We start from the raw sequence: 22,904 nt of genomic DNA on the forward strand, positions 1-22,904 counted from the left end.
CAGCACGCGCCATCGCGCTGGTCCATACATTGCAACGGAAAACTGGAGAACGGTCGACCGACTGGGCGGCTGAAGATAAATTGTCAGCCACTAGCCGCCTCGTGTACGCGCATATTGCGAAATAATATTTAAAGTATGCAAGCTGCATACATGCGTCGGTGTTTGCATAAACAATTCAAAAAGCGACTTTAAATCAGCGTATCGATTGGAATATGGTTCACATGGCAGATGCGATCAAATTTTTGCACACGCACGCTCGTGAATTTATTAATTGCGCGTTTTAATCCATATTGGTTTTGGAGATTTTATATAAAAGACATAAGCATTATGATCTGATTGCGCACATGGTCTTTCGAAACGGATAATTTTTATTTTTATTTAATTAATTATATTCAAATATCTCTCTCGAAAGTTACGAAATAAGAAAACAAGTTTTATATATATATATATATATATATATATATATATATATATATATATATATATATATTATTAGGTATCTCTAGACTTTTGTTGGAAAAAAGTGCAGAAAAAGCAACAAGAAAGTAAAGATCCTAAGTCCTGACAATCCAAGATACGATAACAGTTTTGTTTTATTTATATCATTTTAATTACGAAGAAATATATAAAGCCAAGAGAAACAAATCCTCGATAGAATCAAAGATTCATGGCACTGAGGATGTAGTGGCAGCGCAAGAATACACTCACATCTCGATCGAATTCTCATGGGCCGGTACTATATTCGAGCAGTTATAAATAAAGCCGAAAGACTTCTTGTGGTGGAAGGCAAAGAAGGAAAACGTGGGCGCGCGATTCCGCGATGCCCGATATCGATCGTAGAGATCGACCGCGAACAAGCCGAGCGAAACTCTTGATCGCGTAAACTTTATTATTTCGAGAGGCGATATTTCTTCGCCCGCCTCGTAAACGCACTATCACAACGACGTTGCGAAGTTTCGCCATAATTCTTTTCGCAATATATCTTTCCATTTACTCAATCGCTTTTCACTTAATTTCGTAGTGATTTGTTAATAATGTTGTTTTTTCCAGGAGAAGAATCGTGAAGAAGGGTAGCTCTCTCTTTCGGGGGTGATTCAGGCCGTCCTTACTATTCACACGATCGAAATCGCCATGGCGAGGCAACAGACTGTGGACCGAAACATCCCTCATCTACGGGACATTTTTGGCTTCGGCAGCAAATGGGAGAACGCTCGCGGCCAAGCCGAGGAGAAGGCGCCCGGACACGATAGCGCCGTGTCGGTGGGCTCTACGTCGGGCGAGGAGGAGAGCCCGAAAAACAGCAAGAAGAAGAAATCGCGTCGCCGCGACAACAGCAAGACACTGACGGAGAGTGACGTGAAGCACCTGGAACGGCATCTCTCCATGAAGAAGACCATACGCAAAAAGATTATGCGCGATCTGCAGCAAGCCTTCGTCGAGGACCCGAACGAGTTTCGCGTGGACGATATACCGCCCGAGCAGCTCAAGGCAGAGATCAATATCCAGAGCTTGAGCTTTGGCACGCCGTCCCAGAAGCAAGGACGCACGCGTGGTAATGCCGAAAACACGTTCCTCGACATGCTACGCGGTGGTGGTAAGAGATCGTCTGTTACTTTTAATAAAATTAACTCTTTAACGCCTTTTTTTACTCTTAACTTTTTATATTTTTAATGATAATATATATTTACGCGAAAGTTTCTTTATTTCTAATTATTTCAATATCTCTTTAGGTTTAATAAGTTAAGATGATTTATTATACTTTAATATATCTCCCGTTAAAATCTCAAGCAAATAACTTCATATTTAAACGTCATCAAAAATTTATGTAACTTCTTTGGATTTTAATAGAAACCTGTTAATATAAATTATGATTTTAATATGAAATCTTTAGGTCTGGAGAAAAATGGAACAGATGACAGGGATTCGGGACATGGTGGATCGCCGACTAGAGAAGCATCCAGCGCCCAGGATACGGATGACGAATCCAGCTACGCGTACGAGGCGCCAACCTCAACACCTACGAAGAAGAGTAGTAACTTTTGGAGACGCTTCACCATGAAGAATCGCAATAAACGGTAAAAGAAACCCGTAGCAGAAACCCCAGCGTGAAGAGAGGGTACCGATACTTTATATATATATTATTCTCCGTCATCTTGATAATTTTTACCAGCGTAATTAACGAAGCAGAGCTTGCAACTGTGATATACATAAAAACCAATTCATCTTCACCTCTCCCTCTCCTCCGATGACAATCCATCCATCGAATTTTAAGAGGTTCCCGAAATTCCGCGTGCAAGAGAAATCAAGGACCAAGAGATTAAATGTACAAATTTCGGACCAGCATTTTTATCATTTGCAATCACGACACATATCAACAGAAATATTTATTGCAAATTCTGAAAGATAGACAATATATCTTTCATAAATGAAAATTTGGATAAGAATTTTATTTGTAAAATGCAAATAAGAGGTGTATGTACTTTCCATTTTGAAGAAAGACGAAAATTGATGTTATTTACTTTGCGTTTAAAGTTTTTGATTTTTCGTAGCTAAATATTTAGACAAGCAAGACTATTAGAATAATTTGCAAATACAACTGTATTTTTCATATTTAAAATGATGTAAACAAACATCCATTTGAAAATCCAGAGAAACGAGGAAGCGCAGCTATGAACGAACAGTTCTATCGCGATCCGAACAATTCCACTGTACATATACTTTTCTAAAATATCGAAGGAACTTCTTAAAACTTCTTGAAATGTAACGATTGATGTGTCCGATAATGTACTCCCATCTTTTGACACGTACTTACAGGCGATGTAAAGAGTAAATAAACGGAGGCAACGCAACATGGTCATGTGCATAATATTTAAGGATAGTTAGTTTAATTTTTTTTAATGTGTAAGAATGCAGCAGAGGCAGTTATGGGTGATCTGTAATAAGCGTAAGAGATGCGTATGGTGTGCGTACCGGTTAGTAGCTAGTCAACGACGCTAAGACGTATACCCATGAAACCCCGATCGATTTTTTTACTGGCAAAATTCGATATCGCTTGCTTACAGATCGACAGTAAAATATTTTTTAACTACTTTACTACCAGTTCACGGAAATTTCTTAAGACTTCTTACCTGAGAACATACGTATACATACATAAGGAACTTAATGGACTACATTATTTAAGTGTGACGCATTGCATTTCTTCACTATACACTCTAACTTAAGCTATGTTGACGTTTACCGAAATCTTCTTGTTCCTATCGTTGTTCGAAGTATCTCGCTAGTATTATAGACATCGTCATTTGCAACGTCGATTCATGTATTCTAATCTTCACTTTCTGGTAATAATAATAAATATTATTATTATTCCTCTTAATATTAACTGCAACGCTATATATTAGCTTTAAATGTATCATACTCGAGGTACATCTTATTATGTAAGAACAGTAATATACTCGAATAAAAATTTCATTTGTGGACATTGTGTCTATTCTTACATTCACTCGTTGCATCGTTAATTGCAAAAGTTTATTGCACCATATATATGTTGTACCAAATATAACAATATCTAATGTCTAACTCTTTAACTGACGAACACATTATGTAAACATTTTTTTTAAGAGTTTTAAACAATAGTAAGTCAGTTAAAAGCGAAAGGCAAAACATGTTGATAAGAGTTTTCTTTACAAAAATGCAGTATAAAAATATTTTTTTTTAATATTCATCAACAGTTTGCGTTCCTTCTTTTATAGATAATTCTACTCGTTTGTATATTTCGGCGGGCGTTTCTCTAGAAAGGCTGTCATTCCTTCCTTTCTATCCGCCTGGAAAAAAAAAATTTAATTTATTAATAACTTCATTTTGTCAATCATTTAGATTACTGATAATAACAAATTTATTACCAGGGAGAAAGTGCTATGGAACATTCTCTTTTCAAACAGAAGTCCCTGTTGCAATGTGGTTTCGTATGCTAAAATTGATAAATTGATTAGACACATCACACGTTAATCTTCGATTATTTCGAATTTTCACTTAATTCCTTAAGTATTTTTTACCGGCATTGATAGCTTCCTTGGCTATTGCGACAATCAACGGTGAGTGAGTTCCAATCTTTTCGGCTAATTTTACCGCTTCCTCGACGACTTTGTCAGCTGGAAAAACTTTGCTGACTAAACCTAGATAGATAAATTAAAAATATTTTAATTTTATGAAAAATATAATATTAAGATTAAAATTAATAAAAGATCGTAAAAAATGTAAAAATGCAATTATAAAATAAAAAATAAAATATATCTAAGTAATTCCAATAGAATTTATACGTAATTTAAGTTTATTCCAATAAAGTATTAATCTTAACTCTGAAATTAGCGTTAAGTCTATGGATGAGATGTGATCCTCAATATGTAAACCTACCGCTTTTCTCAGCTTCTTCCGCGGAAATCATGTTGCCAGTAAGCACCATTTCCATAGCCTTACTTTTGCCAATGACTCTGGGTAGTCTCTGAGTGCCGCCTGCTCCAGGAATTGTGCCGATGGCGATTTCTGGTTGGCTGAACTTGGCTTTATCACCAGCGTAAATAATGTCACACATCATTGCGAGTTCGCATCCTCCACCCAACTAAGAAAATGGAAGGGTACGTTATTGAACGATTTATTACATCTTTTTTCTTAGCAATGCTTTGCCGAAGATAAACTTCAATTACGTACAGCATAACCATTTACAGCAGCAATTACGGGCTTTCTGGCTTTGGCAACTCCGTTCCAGGACGCTATGAAATTATGCTTTAAATTCGATGCGAATGAATTATTTTTCATTTCCTTGATGTCCGCACCTACGAGAATAATATATTTTTCTTTACAATATTATAGTTGAGATGATACAATAGACTTAAATTTCTTGATAAAGATGATACAATAGACTTTAATTTCTTGATAAATATATTGCTATATGTAATGTATACAAGTATATATAAAGTTATGTTTTCTTACCAGCAGCAAATGCCTTTTCATTTCCAGTTATAACGATGCCAACGATGGATGAATCTGAGTTGTAATGATCAAAAGCGTGATTTATTTCGTCCATTAATTGATCGCACAGGGCATTTAAAGCTTTTGGCCTGTTCAAAGTAACCATGCCTACATTTTTCTTTTCACCTGCACTCTCGATTTTAATAAACTCATAATTGCCAGTTTGACCTATAAATCAGATTAGAGCAGATTTTTTAATTAAAAATTAAAGAAAAATATTTTTTAATCGAAAAATAAATAATAGTTCGCTTATGACCAATTGTTGAAATAACCAGTGACACACAAAAAGCAAATAAAATTATTACTGTATCAAGATTACTGTGTGCATGGGTGTATAAATGTGTGTGTGTGTGTGTGTGTGTGTATTTTACAACACACTGTATATGTGGATAGATAAAATTAATTTTGCTATGTAATGTGTGTTCAACATTTTGAAAAATAACATACTTTATCAATTTAGGCATTTCAGAATAAATAGTGGTTTTATCATGATCAATATCTTTCTACGTTATGTAATCAAGAACAATCATCATTGTGAAGATGATCATAAGAATACATAGGCATATTTAGCATGTTATGTGAGAATAACAAGTTAAGATCTGTACTAGATACTAAAGAAAACTAGATGTCTAAAGAAAATTGATGTTGATGTGCTTTTAATTTCTTGAATAATTGAAATATAATATTGTTAAAATTTTTAACAGATATTTTTATTAGTGAACATTATTTATTAATCATTATATAATTTTATTAAGGAATTGTGTCCCTTATTCCTTTTCAAGATTATGCATCGGAAACAATGAATGTTTTTTGCTTGTCATTTATATTTAATTTTGACTGATCCTTTAGACATTATTTACATATTGTTTTATCATGCAAAATATCGTTCTCATTAAAAAATTGATACATGCACAAGATATGTATCATAAGTGTATCGATTTTTCTGAAATCAGAGCGACTTGTACTATTTTAACATAAAATAATAGGCATTTTGTGTCATGTTTTTGGCGTAACAGTTGTACCACTATCACGCGTACATATGGCAAAGATGTGGTAAACAATTAATTTTGACTTCATAACTGTTTAAATTGTTTTATTCTTAAAACCATGCAATATTGCGAGTACAGAACTATACGCATAATACTATAAAAACAATCCTAAGGAATTTATCTACTGTTTGAAATTATTATGCAGTACTCAAATTATTCTTTTTGTAGACTGTTGAAAACAAGTTTCCGGCGTCCATTCTATAATGGAATGATTGTACCGGGTGTTCCGCATGAAAACAATATTGTGACCGGTGATAATTAATGGGGATGGAGAAGGAAACTGTGTTGAGATTTATTCTCTCAGTACTCACAGGAATAATATCTGATGGCAGGCGCGACGAATCGTTGCGGTTTTCGAGCCGCGTACGACACGCGCGAGAACAGAATTTGTGACACGCGACTAACGGTCATGTTGATCTTTCGGACGATCGTGGATAAACGCCAAAGAAAATATCTGTATATAAATGCATATCATCATCGATGATATCATGCAATTCTACCAACTTCTACCGCGAAAATATTCTTTTTCCAACTAGGACTAGCAATTCGGATTAGATTAAAGTACTCTTTATATATTTATATTTTGACACTAACTTTCAATCTCTCCCTTCCGATCAATTCACGAAAAAGATCTCCGATCCAATAACTTCTCTATTGTAAAAATCAACGCTATAACTTTTCTAAGAAGTAAAAATGCTAGCCTTCTACTCCATCATTCCATATATGGGAGAATATATAATAATAATGCGCACGCGCGAATTTCAATGTCTCGTTATATCGCGCGAAACTTTCAATGAAATCCATTTTAGAAAGTTCAATTACCAACAAATGATCTTTAACAATATATATGGAACTATTGTTTGAAAAAGATTATAAGAATTAATAAAAATTCAAACAAAACATCGAATTTTATTACATACCAGAAATCCTGTAAATATATTTTTTTTCGGATGAAAGAAAAGATCAATTTCTTAAATATTTTGTTAATGCTACATAAGAAAAAAAGGTTATTTTTAATAAAGATTATTTTTGTTATACATATATATATATATACGGAAAGAAAAATTAAGTTAATCATTAATTAAATGTAATGAAAATTGAATTATGACACTCAAGACGCTTAAAAAGTCATAAAAGTTCTTTAAAAAAGATATGAAGATGACAAAGTAGGCGAAAGTTGGGTCTCGCGGCGTTTAAAATTTCAGAAAATTTGGTCTGAGGTAGCAGGAAAACATATATCAGGAGAGGAGGTTACTGAAAGTACACTAGGGAATGATGAGAGTCCAGTACCAGTGCGCTGATTGGTCGGCTATTCCGACCTCCCACGTTATTGTCATCTTTGCATGAGGACGCTCTCATTGGCTGGCGCCATCATTGTAGACACAGCCAATCAGGTTTTCCCTCTACCCACGAAAGTAGAGAGTAAGGCCGAAATCACATGGTGGGGAATAGAGCTGCGGAATAGAACGTGCGTCATAGAAGCAGCCAATCAGAGCTCTGCCGCATTAGAATGCGTTGATGCTCTATTCCGCACTATGTGATTTCGGCCTTATGCATTAAAACTCTAGTAAACCTATTCGCTAATTCTGTACTCCTAATAACTCCGGCGATTTTTCGAATCTCTCATTCGGGCACACGACGCTATTCCTCGCGTAATATCGATCAACTTAGGTAGAGAATCTTAATCAGAAAGATCAACTTAATTAAAAGATCAACTTAAGAAGTAATTCCAAAAAAGTATTTCCGAGGTTTTTTTTAATGTAATTAGAGAAAAAAAGCAATCTTTTTCACGTAAATTGTTACAATAAATTAATATATAATAAATAATTGCGTGAGTTTTTACATAAAAGAAACGGCGTCAAAGCTTGCAGTTTTGAATCACTAAACTGTGACAATGATTGATAATTTATATGATGACTACGAATAAAAATAAGAAAGAAAAAGCGAAGATGTCGTTTTGTCATGCAGTGAAAGTGTTTAATTCGGATGTGAATAAAAGTGGAGAGGGAAGAAAGTCACCCCGGTACAGGTAACGGCGGCAGACGGCACACGTTGCCATTGAGCGAACCTTGAGTTTACCGCCAGTTCACGGTCGTTCGTCAACACTTCTACTTACCGTTTCTACTAGGATCATGCATTTAATTCTGGTTCTAACGTTTCTGGGAAGCACTACGTTGATGAGCAACGCAGGTGAGAAAAAACCAAGATATTAGATCGTGATTTTACACAGTACCCCGTTAGTCTGACGATAGGAAAGTTTGTGTCAAAGACAGAGGATTACCAAGACTACATAAAATAATATTTTAAATATGTATTTAGAAACAGATCAAAAGTGCAGTTATTAATCTCCTTTTCGTTTGAATTTAAATTATGTGTTCTTTTCAAGATTTTATAAAAATGAAATACATTTTTGTTGTATCTCGATCTCTTATATAATTTATATCGAACTTTACTTCAATTTTGTTCTGTCTCACAATTTTTCATATAAATTTTCAGAATTTTAAAATCTTTCAATATTTCTATATAACTTAAAACTTTTTAGAAATCAACTCAGATTTTTAATACAAATTTTAAAATATTTCAAAATTTATATGTATACACACACACACATACACACACACACAATTTAAAAAAAAAAAGAGAGATATGTATACTTATAACGTATAACAATATACTATATACGTATAACAAACGCTACAAAAAATCTAAAACTATCTGATTGCACGATTACAGAAGAGATCTGGCAGCAGGATCTATCTAAAGACATGCAGATAGGTGCATCTGCTGAAGGCTACAATCGCGTGGGATTGCGATGCGGTGTCGAAAGAATGACCGTCGAGCTTAAAACTACAGAAGACTTTTCAGGGGTAATTTATACGCAGGGTAGCTTTCATTCCCGAGAGCCATCCTGCTTCCTCGATCCGGTTCGCGGTCGAAGTTTCACCATGAACATTCCTCTAAACAAGTGCGATACTGAAAAAGTACGTAATTTACACATTACATCATTTTAAGTCATTCATTAGCCGTATCTGCAAAACCAGTCGTACAAGTTATCTCGAAGAAGCATTTCGTTTTTCTTTAAATTGTATCTTTCTAAAGTAATAAACTTTCATATAATTTTATTTACAATCTTCTAAACATTCGATTGAGTTAGTGAATCGCTGTACGCTATAAACGAAAGAACGAATTATCTGTGCTAGTGAAAGAAAGTATATAGCTTGTATAACAGATTTTCAATTAATTTCTAAAATTTCTCTTTCATATTTTTATTCATTAATCTAAATAAATAATGGAGTAGGAAAGTCAACGTATAAATTATGACATTTTTACATACAAGATTTTGAACTTTTTCTTAATGTTTTATAAATTCTTTAACAGTTTGCTATAATTACTTTTTCTTTCTATTACAAGAAATTATTCGCAAATTATATAAAAGAACTTTATTTATTTATTTTATATACTAAGAATTCAGTGTTCTTCTTTGAGACCAATAAAAATATTTACCGGTTATTTTTATCGTTAATATTTTTCTATGCTTTTGGTGAAAGGACGGTGACAAATTCAGCAACGTCGTGGTGATTCAGCACGATGACGAACTATTAACTCCAGGTGATGCCGCTTTTACGCTAGAATGCGATTTCTCGAAGCCGCGTGATCTCACTGTAACGGCGGATCTCAATGGGAGTAAGAAGAGGTAATAGCTGTTTTATCATTAATTCAACTTACTTTCAATATGAACGTTGTTTACCGCGCGCTTTCAATTATTTATAAACTCAATGGAGATACAATCGATTTTCTCCACGATGCGTAAAGAAAATTTGTATAAAGAACATCGGCAATTATCAATTCAAGTATTAATTTACAAAAAATACTTAAAAAAATCTTAATTAAAGCGGTTTATTATAATTTATTATTTTCTTGACCGTTTATTAGATCAATCAGATCGAGTATAGCTCTCGTCGACGCCGATCCGGGAAGCGACAGAAGAAAAAGATCGGCGTACGTGGAAAGCTACGGGGACGAGGTTGCTTTTGTGCCGGAGCAAGCGTACCGTAAGGCAAACGACGAACTGTGAGATACCAATGTGTGCTAACTAATAAAGGAATTGAGCAAACGTTGCTTTCTCTTCCTTTTGCTTCTCAAAGATACTCACGAAAGTTTTTCGGCCGATAATCACTGATCAAAATTCAACTTCTACCGAATTCTATATTGTTCTTGAATTGTGATTCTAAATTAAATTATAACAAGTTTTTCGCTGACACAATCGGTGGTTTCGCCACAAGCCTCTTTCTGAAATTGAGCACGTTTTAACGAATACAGTCGTGGATTAAGAGATGCAATTAATTTATACTTCGAACAATTTATTATTTTTTTTAATTATTAAATTAATTAAATTAATTAAATCAGGTTTCCAAAACTGATCTCACCTATATAATACGCAATCGCCGAACGTGATCGCTACCGCATGGTAAAAATATGTCCTATTGATTTCAGAATGAGAAAAGGTGCTGTTTTATTAAATCTTACGAATCAACAAACGCCGTCGATTCTGGCAAACACGCATGACGCATTCTACACTCGAATTGTTGCTGTTGCCTGTTATTTAATTTTTGTTGTTTAAATAAATTATGTAATTCCTTTGAGCGGATTTCTCATTTTCACGTGATCTCTATTTATATATATATAACGTGTAATTATGTGCGACGTGTACATGCGTGTACAATCTATCTTCATTTCAAAGATACGATATGTAACGATAATTTCACGGATAACCCCTTGTCCTTCCTATGATTTGCAGTATCACATGGAAATTTACAAGTCACTTATCAACATATTGACCAATACATGATCTTAATAGCTAGTTCTAGCTATTTTAAAGACCGCTGAAAAACAATTAAAAATACATTTCTAATATGTGTTACAAGGCAGTTTTCACAACAGCCCTAAAATTATAATGAATACATAATCTAATTGTGTAACGATAAGGTCCTTCGTGTTATTATTAGGTCACCGTGATAACGATTGACAAATGATTTTTGCATATTCATTATCGTGCGATAATGATTATGCAGAAACGCAAATTGCACAATCTTATACAAAAATAAATTACGTAAATATATGAATAACTTATACACGAATCAAGTCAACGTTATGATCAAATTGTTCATGTAACCGATGTTGAATATGTTGAAAATATTTAAAAGGTTTCTCCGTCATTTTATTTTGTCTTTGATCCTTTTTTCTTTTTGTTTCTCTTTTTGGACGAGTGCATCGCAGCATTAAACCACTTAAATATAATATAACCGGAACAAGTGCGGCGGTAGAATCCCTTTGTTAAAAGTGATCTGAGAGCGTTCCAAGAGGTATCCTTGTCCCTTGTTAACTACTTGTTCGTAAACTTTTTACGAGACTTTACAGTCACGTGAACGCGTTAGTTAAAAAAAGGACAAGGATACCTCTCAGACCCTCTTTGGTCGGATCGCGACACTAGCGCTCGCAATATTTTAATTTCAAGTTTATTTTTTAGCATGTATTTAAAAAACATTAGCTGTGCAAGAAATTTATACTCATTTTTATATTTGTTATTAGAGATATTTGCTAAAAGTAAAAATGGCGAAAAATTCAAAAAATCAAATAAATTTGGAGAATTTATTGGCTTAATTGGCTAAAAATAATAATACAATTTAATAAATCTCTTTACTATACTTTTATTTCATCTTTACGCATTACTAATGTCATCAGTTTTGACAGATTAAAAAATTTATCTTTTATTGATGTAAACGACACTACTAAATTTCCAAACGATATACTCAGTATACATAACAATTTAACCCTACTTTTATTCATTTCCTCGTATATAAAAGCAATTGAACTACCGTTAGTCACAAACAGCCAGTCCCTCGGCTGCGGTAGATGTCAGAGTGATTGAAATATAATTAATTATAACATACGATGGCAACAGTGAAATTCAAAGAGACGTCTCCCTATGTTAAGCCGAAACCTTTACCACCTGCGGAAGATTACATCTACAACAAGTGAGTTGATCATTAGTTCAATTTAGATCATCATCGCGCGATATAAGTTTGTACCGTTACCGATTGCTCATTACGAATATTCGAGAACATTCGATTGGACTGAAATCGATGCATTTCCAGATAACATTAGCCTTTATGTTTTTTAAATTTTATTGTTACAAAATAATTCATAACTTCAATTTAAAGTATTTCAACACGAAAAACTGAGTGGAAAAAATTCATATATGAACCTTTTATAATTTTTATAAATATCATATATAAATTTTATAATTTATAATTTTGAGGATTTTGTGATTTTTTACGGAAGTTTCTCACTTTCGACTTTCGAGAACAAAAATATATTTATACTTTCAATATTCTTTTACTAAAAGAAAGATCTTTTGTAGACATTTAGAAAACATCGCCCTACAGACGGATAACCAAGAGAGGCCGATAATTAAAGTGGCTTTGTTCGGCGTGGGCCGCGCCGGATCGATTCATTTAGAGAACATAATTCATAATAAACGTATCCAACTTTTATATATTGTTGATGATGTCGAGGCCAATTGGCAAAGTATGCGAAAATATTGGCATCTGGATAACATTACTTTCCTGAATAGCAAGCAATCTGATAAAGTATTCAAGGATTCCAAGTAAGTGGTTGTATCAAATGCGCTGCAGGCAACAAATTAAAAATAAACTTAAAAAAGTAGAATTAAAAATTAAGTTAAGAGCTAAATTAAAAATTAAATATAGTATATTACATAATACAAAATTTATATCTATAATATTACAAATTACATTTAAGATATACATAGATAAGATATAAATCTCTAATTTATATTTGTACAAACGAGTAATCCTCATGATTACTTTTCCATGATTCTAAAGTGTCGACGCGGTTGTCGTGTCATCGCCGACTTTCACACATGAGGACATCGTTATTAAGGCTTTGGAAGCGAAAAAGGCGGTCTTTTGCGAGAAACCTATAGCGGAGAATAGTACGGACACTGCCAAATGCTATGAAATAGCTAAGAAAGCCGGCAAACTGTTGTTTTGTGCGTTCAACCAGCGTTTCGATCCAAGCTATTCGAATGTGCGAGACAGAGTTCGCAAAGGGGAGGTCGGACACGTTCACACAATAAAAACGGTCTCCCGCGATTCTCCCCTGCCCACTATAGGATACTTGAAAGTATCCGGCGGTATCTTTCACGACTGTTTGGTTCATGATCTCGATATGATTACCTGGGTTCTCGGAGAATACCCAGATAAGGTGAGATTTTTATATATTCGCATATATTCACAATTATATAACAATTTATAGCAATGTATAGCAATTTCTTGTATGCAGCATATTTTGTGGCTTTTTCTTTTTTATAATTATCTCGAAAGATTAAAAAATTACACGAATCGTCATTGACGTACCTGTGCAAATAAATTATGGAAAATACGATTATAGGTTTCGGTCCTGGCTAATGCGAATGTCCCAGAGATTAAGGCAATCGATGACTTCGACACGGTTGCGGTGACCTTGCACTTTCCGTCAGGGACCCTCGGCATGATCGATTTGTCGCGCAACAGTCCGTACGGTTATGATCAACGACTGGAGGTCTTCGGTCCGAGGGGCATGGTACGAGCCGACAACGAACAGACGAACTCTGTTTGTTCGCAACGTGACCTGCAAGGACCGATTACCGCCCCGATCTGGTACTCGTTTGCTAGTCGTTTCATGAATGGTTATCGAAGAGAATTGGACCATTTTATCGACGTATTGCACGATAAGACCGAGTCAATGGTCAAATCGAAGGAGATCCTGGCGGTGAGCAAGATTGCTACGGCCTGTGAAGAGTCCGCTCGTACGGGAAAAATCATGGAAATTAAGTGGACCGCCAGCGAATTGCCTGATAATTTATGAGCGGCAAGACTTCGACAAAACCGTTATTACATCCATGTAATATCAGCCATATAATATGTTCCTTGATACTATTTTTACACATTACAAAGTTATCTGATTACCGTATATAAAGACAGCAAGACTTTTAAGTATTAAGTCCATTAAAAAATCTATATGCGTATTTTTCCTTTACCCAGAAGATTGCACCTGCGAGATGAAAGTACGAATGTGTAATAAAATTTAATAAATAATTCTGAAAAATATATCAAACTATATTGTTCATGTTTTTATTACATGACAAAGAAATTACAATAACATACCAAATACCTCAAAATACGTCCAAAAAAAAAAAAAAAAAGCAGTAATATAAAATCGACTGTCGTAAGTTGAATACACACCTGTGTAAAAGACACTTTGCTACTATTGTAACTGCTATTGTAACAAATATTTCGTAAAAAAATGGAAAATCTTTATATTCGCCTGTTATCATTTTATATACAAAGTCGGCATTTCTTCAGTAAATAATGAGGAACTGAGTTTGAGCTGAGTCCAACGTCATATAAATTCGAGTTTCTGAAACATTATCAAACCATAAAGTTGATGTTCTAGCGCAAAAGTTCTATCCCCATTTTGTGTTTGATTTGTTTAAAATCTATTAATACTAGATATATGTACATACATTTGTTCACATTCATTACTTAAATGAAAAATTACAAAGAATACCGCGGAAGATATATAGTTTTTTTCGAGATGTGTAGAAAAATCTTATCGTTTACTATATGCTGATTTGTCTTCAGCACAATTTATGTATGCACAAGTTTTAGTAACATCGTATGATGTTCAAACTAAATCTTGATATTCAGTATATATATCGCAAGTATACATATTGCAATTAATTATGTTAGGTATTAGGGGTCACATAACAATTTAATTCCTCTTTTAACCAACCATTTTTGCTATATATCATAACAGTATATATATGTATGCATGTGCGCGCACGCACGCACGCACGCACGCACGCACGCAAGCACGCACGCACGCACGCACGCACGCACGCACGCACGCACGCACGCACATACACAACTTGAAAATAATGCAATTAGGCTTTGCACATATGTGTAAGAAAATATATAAAGAAGCATATCTCAAATAGATTATAACTTCTTATGATCTTAATTTAGAACTTCTGAATCATTCGGTTTCATTCAATCAGATCCGCACATTGTCCAATGTTCAGCTTGTTTCTGAACTATAAAAATTTGTCAATATCACTACTATTGGCCAATGTGTCAAATCTCCATTTTGAAGAGTCATATTATATTTTCCCCATTTTGTGAATTAGCTATAATCAAATATAAAATAATATTGTACCTTTCTAATGCATGCTTTTTTATTACATTTATACAATTGCATATGTTAGAAAGTGAAATTTTATTAAAGCAACTCTAATGGTATTAAAATAAATATCATAACAAGAGTAAAAATTGTAGGAAATTTCATATTAAAAATTCATATTAAAAAACATTTGATTTTCCAGTGATTTCACAGAACAGAGAATCGATTGTAATTAGAAGTATAGCAAACAGCTATTAACAACCGTGCTTAAAAATTGCTTTAAAATATTGTTTATCCCCTTCACATTTATTGCCTATCATATATTCACAATTTCGCTCTATGCCTGTCTCTTTGTTTGCAATAAATCGCATGACTTAAATCGCACGTGATAATTTTTAACATTCAAAATTTTAATGCTTTCGCAAACAGCGCAGCGATGGCCTGCGTTTTGTCCCCGTTAAATCTACGCAATTCCGCAATGACTTGTGCCCTGGTAAAACCCAGAGCCTCCAGTTCCTTAACCGTAGCTTCCGTGAACGGATCGTGCGGATAGATTGTAGTTTCTAAGGCAGCAGGTCTTGACGACCCTTGATTACTGCTGCCTTGCCCGTCTAACAAATTTCCATAAAAATGTTTATCATTGACAAAGAAAAACTTCGTTTAAAAAAAAACAAAAAGTAAATAAAATACCATATGCTTCAAATAAGAATTATACAAATTAAATGTTCTAACTTTGAGTTAGATTATTATGGAAAATAAAAATTAAGTGATTTATATTTATTTAAAGAATGAAAATATACTAAAAACAGACCAGGCATAGGGAAAAGGTGAAAATATTACCCTGTTATAATAGACAAAGTGAAATTAAAAGGACAAAGGAATTAAAAGGATAGCCTGGGCTGATACTTACCATGTTGTTGTCTCTGTTTCTTAGCATCTCTCGTGCTATCCTCTAGAGCTCGCTGGAAATCTCGGTCATCTAAAGATTCATCACTGTTCCCGCTCAATTTTGCACACTCTGGTAAATCGCCTACAGTTATAATAAATAATAAATTATTTGCTGTTTTTTAAATATCACATTTCTTTAATAAATGTTACAAATATATCTTATTACAGAGAAAAGAAACACACCTTCTGCCAGAAATGGAGTTTCAGTGCCTGTAGTCCCAATCTTCAAGACGTTCTTTTTTAGGTCGATACAACACTGATGTCTTTTAAGCATATCCAAACCCAACAGCATGTCCATAGGTTGTTCTTCAAGGACGCTGAAGGATGTTGTCAGATGATCGTTGCCGATCTGTATTTGTACCATGTGAATACGGCCGATTATGCGTTGTACTCCAACACCCTTAGCGACTCCGGCCCACCTTGTGTCCACTAGGCGCATAATGTGGCATCTTTCGGCACAGGCAGCGGACATAATGGTAGTTTGTGCACCTTGAGTTATAAAAAATTATCTTTGTTTTCAATTTTTAATTATACAATGCTTAGAAGTAATCTTACAATACGCTTGCTCCCCCCCCCTCTCTCTCTCTCTCTCTCCAATTTCTTTCAAATATTTTTAAGAATGATCAAAATAGATTTCGGATATATTTAAATAGAAAAGTCTTTTTCCTTGTTTTTTTACAGATAGAGGTCATGCATTCTAAAATTAAATTGTTTCTCTGCATGCCATGCGGAATGATTATTCGGGATGTATACATTTAAAAATAGACATTTACTCAGCCTCCCTCTCCTTTTATCGAAATGTATAACAGAACAAAGACATTTAAAAATAATTGTAAGTAACAATTCGATAAAGATTGAAAAAAGTTTTTTGGGTGCGTGTATAAAAGATCAACACGTTTTCACTTGCTATTAGAGATAGCTTAGGTCAGTAATTTACCTGAATCAATAAATGCTTTAACAGGAAATCCATTAACTTTACAATTGATATACAACATAACTACGGTGCCAAAGGTTTCTGGATTATATTCCATCGCAGCTTCCATATTCGCCTCGATATTCTTCTGCCTGATCTCTTCGGCGATCAGCCGTTGTGCTTCGGTATCAAAGGGATCGGCATTCATCATTCTCAGTCGTTGTGCTTGTCGTTCTTCCCGAGCGGCTATCTGCTCTCTGAGTACAGTCGAAAATCTATCTATAATGTACAAATATTTAGACCAAAGATATACAAAACACAACATTAAACTGTGACATTCAAAACTGCTCCTTACCGAGATTTCCTGACAACAGAGCATCAGCTAATCTAGGATTATTTTGCTTCAACAACGCCAGCTGATCCGGATTAGCCAGGAACATGTTTCTTATCATAGCTGGATCATCTTCACTTCGAGGATTTTGTACTCTATTGTTTGCGATCGGTGATGGACGCTGATTATTGCTGGTCCCAGGAACTCTGATGGAACTGAAGTCCAGTATTGGAATGGCTAAAGTGATGTTTCTTCAAATTTAATATATTCATTCTTCTGCTAAGATATATGTTGCCAAATAGGGCATAAGAGAGAGAGAGAGAGAGAAAGAGAGAGAGAGAGAGAGAGAGAGAGAGAGAGAGAGAGAGAGAGAGAGAGAGAGAGAGAGAGATAATAAAATTTCTCAGCAAATTTTTTTAAGTATTAAGATTAAATATTGATATGGACAGACTTAATTATTAATCAAGCAAGAGTTAAAGGCCAAGGTTTCAAAAGCTGGTATCTCACAACAAAATAAACGATAAAATGCACTATTGAGATGCAATCCATTGTATAAGAAAAAATAACAGATAGATACTTAGAAAAATTTGGATAATCCACTCGTAGTGTAGGTACCTACCTCTATTGAAGGGTTGTAGATTCAGGTCGCTCCCACTTTGATGCATGTGCTGGAGGATGACAGCGTCTCCGTCACGGATTCCGTGATCGCGCAGCGACTTCTTATCGTCCATAAGTGGCAGGCCGTTGAACGCGATCACGATCTCATGAGCCGGCACACCGCTCTCGATCTCGCAAAATGCCTTAAAGTTCTCCAGCTCCAGCTCCTCGCTCACATCAAGGACGAAGACGCTGTCGTCGCTAAGCGTTGTCACCGTCACCTTCATCGCTCGCGCTGAATGACGATCTGAACTGACCTGAGCCTCACTGGAGATAAACACGAGAACACGCCGTCCGTTTGTCCGCCTTGCTCTCTCTTTCTCTCACTCTCGAGGAGGAAGTGCCGGGAAAAAATCCTCGCGACCGATCGCGACGACGTATCGGAAAGATGACGAGTTCGTGGCACGGGCGAAAACGCGACGGGAGAGAAGAGCTGATTCACGACGGATCTCTCGGGTGTAAACACGAGGCCAACTCAGCAAAAATACACTTTTCCGACCACTTCCGACTTCCGAGTTTCTGACTCCCGACTCCCGACTTCTCGATCCAACGACAAAACACGAGGCAAGAGCGGAGAGCCGAGTGAGTGGAGTGAGCCGAACGCGAGGCGAACACGGTGACCAACGGTGACGCCGGTGACGCGAGCTCAACGAAGTTAGCCCCCCCCACTTTGACTTTTCTTAATTTTCTTTTTACCAATCGTTTGGTGGTCGTTTGGTAGTGTTTGGTACCGTATTCCAAACGTTTGGTGGTTCCTCGTTTTTTCAGGAAATCAAAAACAAATTTTGGTTCTTCTGTTAGCCCCCCCACTTTGACTTTTCTTAATTTTTTTTTTACCAATCGTTTGGTGGTCGTTTGGTAGTGTTTGGTACCGTATTCCAAACGTTTGGTGGTTTCTCGTTTTTTCAGAAAATCAAAAGTACATTTTACGCGACTGACCAATCAGGAAGCTCGTTTAAAGGCAAACATTGGGTCTGTTCACATTGCTTCCAACGCCCGGATATATATTTATCTCGTTTCAAGTGTACAAACATTTTTGAGGATTTCAAGCAACGGGAACAAACCTATTAATTACTATCATAACATTAATTACTATCTCAACATTGCGTTAAATAACATCAACACCCGATTCGAGCGCGTTGTCCTAAAGGCCATTACACATAAAATTCCGGACAACACAATACTTGATTGGGATTGGTCCATTTTATTACAATGTAACTACACCTTAGTTGCACATCGGCGTAATAAGGCGATTTTTGGTGATCGTTTGGTACATGTAAGAGCCTAAACACAATGCCAGGCAACAGGCAATAGGAATAGAAATAATGAAAGAGAGAAAGAAAGAAAGGATCTTCTTCTCTCTTTTTCTCTTTCTTTATTTCCTGTTCCTATTGTCTGTTGCCTGGCATTGTGTTTAGGCCTTAACATGTCACATCGACGAAATGTAGTGACACGAACACTCGTGGCCGCTCTCCGCGGCCATATGCGCATGCTCTACGGTTATACGTACATGCTTTGCGGCCATATACGCATTCTCGGTGGTCATGTGTGCATGAAATAAAGTGTGTGTGTGTGTATGTGCAAAGCATTCTCTGCACCACATGGGTTTGCGACTTTCCATGCAAAAGATTAACAAAATCCTTATACTTCCATGCACTTTCGTATGCATTTGTATCATAATATATTATATTGTTACTAGAAACCATATGTAGAAACTGCTTGAATTTGGGTACTTAATATACCATTAAAATACAAGGGAATCATTAATTAATAGGTTTGTTCGCGTTGCTTGAAATCCTCAAAAATGTTTGTACTTGAAACGAGATAAATATGTATCCGGGCGTTGGAAGCAATGTGAACAGACCCAATGTTCGCCTTTAAACGAGCTTCCTGATTGGTCAGTCGCGTAAAATGTACTTTTGATTTTCTGAAAAAACGAGGAACCACCAAACGTTTTGAATACGGTACCAAACATCACCAAGCGACGACCAATCAATTGAAAAAAAAAAAAAAAAATAAGAAAAGTCAAAGTGGGGGGGCTAACAGAAGAATTAAAATTTGTTTTTGATTTCCTGCAAAAACGAGAAACCACCAAACGTTTGGAATACGGTACCAAACACTACCAAACGACCACCAAACGATTGGTAAAAAAAAATTAAGAAAAGTCAAAGTGGGGGAGCTAACAGAAGAACCAAAATTTGTTTTTGATTTCCTGAAAAAACGAGGAACCACCAAACGTTTGAAATACGGTACCAAACACTACCAAACGACCACCAAACGATTGGTAAAAAGAAAATTAAGAAAAGTCAAAGTGGGGGGGCTAACTTTGTTGAGCTGGTGACGCGTCGCAGCAGCGTGGTCGACAATTGAACGGCAATCGTGTGTACCGTGTGTCGGTGTGGCTCGTGTGAATACCAGTGTGAATCGAGAGTTTTGAACAAACACGTACAACGCCGATAGGCTGAACTTTTCTGTCCAAATCAATGGTACGTTCAGAAAACATAAGTGAGCGGTCAGTGATTATTGGTCCTTACTGTTAGATCTCTAAATTTAGACCAATTATATTAGCGAATTACTCAACTGTTGTGCAATGGTTGTGTTTTCTGAACGTAGCCAATGGCTCGGTAAAGGGCCATCTACAATGGAGAGTCGTAGGCCGTAGCAGTAGTCGTAGAAAATGTCTCCACTTCGTATTGCTTTACTGTTTACAGCCTACAGCAGACATTGAGCCAATTCATTGCGTGCTTACGATGAGCGTTGGAGCATTCGGGATTAGTTTTTGGTCGCCTTTCTTTGATGGCCGGCTTGTATGTTATTGCTACGTCGTTTTTATTCTAGACAGCATTGCCGTAGTTTAATGCCCAGTCTACAATGAGTCGTTGATCGTTGGTCGTAAGAAATTTAACCAATTATGTTCGGTTATTCTTCTCTAAGATCAACTGTGATTGGTTAAATTTCTTACGACCAACGACCAACGACTCATTGTAGACTGGGCATTAGTGCTGTTACGGCTAAAACACTCCATTGTAGATGGCCCTTAAGGGCCTTCACACATGAATTGACATAACCATAACGTAAGGTTTTGACGCATCGGATTGGGCGACTATAACCGTAACCTGCCGTAACTAATTCAAGTACGTGATTGGTTGAAACCTTACTGTTACGGTTATATCAATTCATGTGTGAGGGAAAATGATCAATTCCAATGGACTAATCAACGATTAAATTAATCAGAGTTTGGTGCAAGTGGCCCTAATGCCCGATTTCTTCACGTCCAGTTAGCCCGGATCTACAATAGTGTAGTAAGCCTTATGTCATAAGGAATTAACCAATTATATTCGATTATTCTTCTCATATTCGATTGTAATTGGTCAATTTCTTATGGCATAAGGCTTACTACACCTATTGTAGATCCGGCCTTATCTTGCGGTTAAAATTATCCAGAAGACAAACTACCAGATCCATACACGTGATTGGTTAAACTTGATATTTATCCTCCGGATAACTTTATCGGGAAGTGAAGAAATCGGGCATAAGCTAATTAAAGCCCTGCAGGCGTGCATGGTTTCATAGGCACGTGTTTGAGTTGTAAAAATATCTCGTGGACAGATAGAAATTAAAAAAAAAATGAAATAACTGACCTCGCGTTTGCTTGCATATTTTAAAAATGAAGCAATTGTCGGAAGAAAGAACAAAGCTTGTGTTCGAAAAATTAACAAAATAGTAAGTAAATAATAAACCTAACCTGACAATTAGAATTATGCTTATATCATAGTTTTTTAATATGAATTAATATATGTATTGAGTTAGGTTAAAATATGAATTATATATGTATTGAATATTTATATTAATAACAATTTTAATTATTTCTTTAATTATTGCAGCATTGGTAGTAACGTAAAAAATTTGATTGACCGACCAAACGGTATATATTGCTTCCGAGAAAAAAAAGACAGGGTGTATTATGTGTCGGAGAAGATTTTATCTTTAGCGGGTACTGTTAAACCTGATTATCTGTTAAATTTCGGCACTTGCTTCGGCAAATTCACAAAAACGGGAAAATTCAGACTGCATATCACTGCATTACATTATTTGGCGCCTTATGCACAAGTATGCATCTTTAAACATATTTACTGAGATATATGAGTGTAATTGTACAAACTTTTTATCCAGCATAAAATTTGGGTAAAACCTTCGGCAGAGCAACAATTTCTATATGGACATCATATCATGAAATCAGGCCTCGCTCGTATAACGGAAGGTACTTCTCAATATCAAGGTGTTGTCGTGTTTTCTATGAATAACTTGCCACTGGTATGTGACACCAGATTGAATATATATAATCATTTCATAACTCTTTTTAAATATTTAAAAAAGATAATGAAATAATACAAAACCTATTTACTTTTATTCAATATTTTAGGGATTTGGTGTTGCTGCAAAAAGTACAACAGATTGCAAATATGCAGATCCCATGGCAACAATATGCTTTCACCAAGCGGACATTGGGGAGTATATTCGTTCAGAAGATATGTTACTGTAATGAAATTTAGGTTCTTTTTTTAAGAAAATGAAATATATAACTTATATGTTTGATGTTCCTACTTTTTCATTCAGGTCTACGAGTTGTGTAGTCTTCTAATTAATGTATTTTATATATATATATATATATATATATATATATATATATATATATACACACATTGATATATATACATACTTGTATGTACTTTTGACA

The 22,904-nt window shown here is 35.3% G+C and overlaps 6 protein-coding genes across 10 annotated transcripts in view; 4 read left to right on the forward strand and 2 right to left on the reverse strand.

Annotated features, from left to right (window-relative positions):
- Positions 1–3,476, forward strand: part of LOC114255365 — a 28,927-nt gene extending 25,451 nt beyond the window's left edge. For both annotated transcript variants that reach the window (XM_028193875.2, XM_028193876.2), the window contains exons 2-3: positions 1,051–1,594; positions 1,892–3,476. In XM_028193875.2, coding sequence (XP_028049676.1) covers positions 1,132–1,594; positions 1,892–2,079 — 651 coding nt within the window. In that variant the 5' untranslated portion in view covers positions 1,051–1,131 and the 3' untranslated portion in view covers positions 2,080–3,476. The remainder of the gene's footprint in view (positions 1–1,050; positions 1,595–1,891) is intronic.
- Positions 3,477–3,511: 35 nt separating this feature from the next.
- Positions 3,512–6,558, reverse strand: LOC105834505 (probable enoyl-CoA hydratase, mitochondrial). Its single transcript, XM_012677040.3, has 7 exons — positions 6,386–6,558; positions 4,987–5,193; positions 4,705–4,829; positions 4,411–4,615; positions 4,053–4,172; positions 3,900–3,967; positions 3,512–3,821 (listed from the first exon to the last, which is right to left on the reverse strand). The coding sequence occupies exons 1-7, from the start codon at positions 6,483–6,485 to the stop codon at positions 3,756–3,758; spliced, it is 891 nt and encodes a 296-aa protein (XP_012532494.1). The 5' UTR covers positions 6,486–6,558; the 3' UTR covers positions 3,512–3,755.
- Positions 6,559–7,119: 561 nt separating this feature from the next.
- On the forward strand, positions 7,120–11,277 carry LOC105834506. 3 transcript variants are annotated; one of them, XM_012677042.3, is made up of 5 exons: positions 7,120–8,264; positions 8,808–9,055; positions 9,623–9,768; positions 10,008–10,145; positions 10,569–11,277. In XM_012677042.3, the coding sequence occupies exons 1-5, from the start codon at positions 8,207–8,209 to the stop codon at positions 10,693–10,695; spliced, it is 717 nt and encodes a 238-aa protein (XP_012532496.1). In that variant the 5' UTR covers positions 7,120–8,206; the 3' UTR covers positions 10,696–11,277. The 3 variants fall into 3 exon arrangements, with proteins under 3 accessions (XP_012532496.1, XP_012532498.1, XP_012532497.1); XM_012677044.3 differs by having other exon boundaries at positions 7,123–8,264; positions 10,008–10,126; positions 10,569–10,668; XM_012677043.3 differs by lacking the exon at positions 10,569–11,277 and having other exon boundaries at positions 7,123–8,264; positions 10,008–10,188.
- Positions 11,278–11,421: 144 nt separating this feature from the next.
- LOC105834508 (myo-inositol 2-dehydrogenase) lies at positions 11,422–14,245 on the forward strand. The gene is made up of 4 exons (XM_012677047.3): positions 11,422–12,109; positions 12,496–12,741; positions 12,980–13,361; positions 13,548–14,245. The coding sequence occupies exons 1-4, from the start codon at positions 12,027–12,029 to the stop codon at positions 14,001–14,003; spliced, it is 1,167 nt and encodes a 388-aa protein (XP_012532501.2). The 5' UTR covers positions 11,422–12,026; the 3' UTR covers positions 14,004–14,245.
- Positions 14,246–14,253: 8 nt separating this feature from the next.
- On the reverse strand, positions 14,254–18,393 carry LOC105834507 (protein DDI1 homolog 2). Of its 2 annotated transcripts, none has more exons than XM_012677046.3 (6): positions 18,129–18,393; positions 17,534–17,746; positions 17,203–17,457; positions 16,449–16,754; positions 16,228–16,347; positions 14,254–14,555 (listed from the first exon to the last, which is right to left on the reverse strand). In XM_012677046.3, exons 1-6 carry the CDS (start codon positions 18,391–18,393, stop codon positions 14,497–14,499), a joined length of 1,218 nt encoding a protein of 405 aa, XP_012532500.1. In that variant the 3' UTR covers positions 14,254–14,496. The 2 variants fall into 2 exon arrangements, with proteins under 2 accessions (XP_012532500.1, XP_012532499.1); XM_012677045.2 differs by having other exon boundaries at positions 14,254–15,928.
- Positions 18,394–21,228: 2,835 nt separating this feature from the next.
- On the forward strand, positions 21,229–22,762 carry LOC105840246 (60S ribosome subunit biogenesis protein NIP7 homolog). The gene is made up of 4 exons (XM_012687128.3): positions 21,229–21,889; positions 22,051–22,276; positions 22,340–22,480; positions 22,590–22,762. Exons 1-4 carry the CDS (start codon positions 21,834–21,836, stop codon positions 22,707–22,709), a joined length of 543 nt encoding a protein of 180 aa, XP_012542582.1. The 5' UTR covers positions 21,229–21,833; the 3' UTR covers positions 22,710–22,762.
- Positions 22,763–22,904: the final 142 nt, after the last annotated feature.

This window comes from Monomorium pharaonis, chromosome 11 (assembly GCF_013373865.1).
Source record: "Monomorium pharaonis isolate MP-MQ-018 chromosome 11, ASM1337386v2, whole genome shotgun sequence".
NCBI classification, from domain to species: Eukaryota; Metazoa; Arthropoda; class Insecta; order Hymenoptera; family Formicidae; genus Monomorium; species Monomorium pharaonis.

Coding starts and splice junctions, on each gene's coding strand:
- LOC105840246 (XM_012687128.3), top strand. CDS start 21,834: ATGAAGCAATTGTCGGAAGAAAGAACAAAGCTTGTGTTCGAAAAATTA. Junction 21,890..22,050: donor TTCGAAAAATTAACAAAATA/GTAAGTAAATAA, acceptor TAATTATTGCAG/CATTGGTAGTAACGTAAAAA. Junction 22,277..22,339: donor ATTTGGCGCCTTATGCACAA/GTATGCATCTTT, acceptor CTTTTTATCCAG/CATAAAATTTGGGTAAAACC.
- LOC105834506 (XM_012677042.3), top strand. CDS start 8,207: ATGCATTTAATTCTGGTTCTAACGTTTCTGGGAAGCACTACGTTGATG. Junction 9,056..9,622: donor ACAAGTGCGATACTGAAAAA/GTACGTAATTTA, acceptor TTTTGGTGAAAG/GACGGTGACAAATTCAGCAA. Junction 9,769..10,007: donor CTCAATGGGAGTAAGAAGAG/GTAATAGCTGTT, acceptor ACCGTTTATTAG/ATCAATCAGATCGAGTATAG.
- LOC105834505 (XM_012677040.3), bottom strand. CDS start 6,485: ATGACCGTTAGTCGCGTGTCACAAATTCTGTTCTCGCGCGTGTCGTAC. Junction 4,616..4,704: donor CTGCTGTAAATGGTTATGCT/GTACGTAATTGA, acceptor CCATTTTCTTAG/TTGGGTGGAGGATGCGAACT. Junction 3,822..3,899: donor TCCATAGCACTTTCTCCCTG/GTAATAAATTTG, acceptor TTTTTTTTCCAG/GCGGATAGAAAGGAAGGAAT.
- LOC105834508 (XM_012677047.3), top strand. CDS start 12,027: ATGGCAACAGTGAAATTCAAAGAGACGTCTCCCTATGTTAAGCCGAAA. Junction 12,110..12,495: donor GAAGATTACATCTACAACAA/GTGAGTTGATCA, acceptor GATCTTTTGTAG/ACATTTAGAAAACATCGCCC. Junction 12,742..12,979: donor AAAGTATTCAAGGATTCCAA/GTAAGTGGTTGT, acceptor ATGATTCTAAAG/TGTCGACGCGGTTGTCGTGT.
- LOC105834507 (XM_012677045.2), bottom strand. CDS start 18,393: ATGAAGGTGACGGTGACAACGCTTAGCGACGACAGCGTCTTCGTCCTT. Junction 16,755..17,202: donor TAAAGCATTTATTGATTCAG/GTAAATTACTGA, acceptor TTATAACTCAAG/GTGCACAAACTACCATTATG. Junction 15,929..16,227: donor GAAACAGAGACAACAACATG/GTAAGTATCAGC, acceptor GAAATTTGTTAG/ACGGGCAAGGCAGCAGTAAT.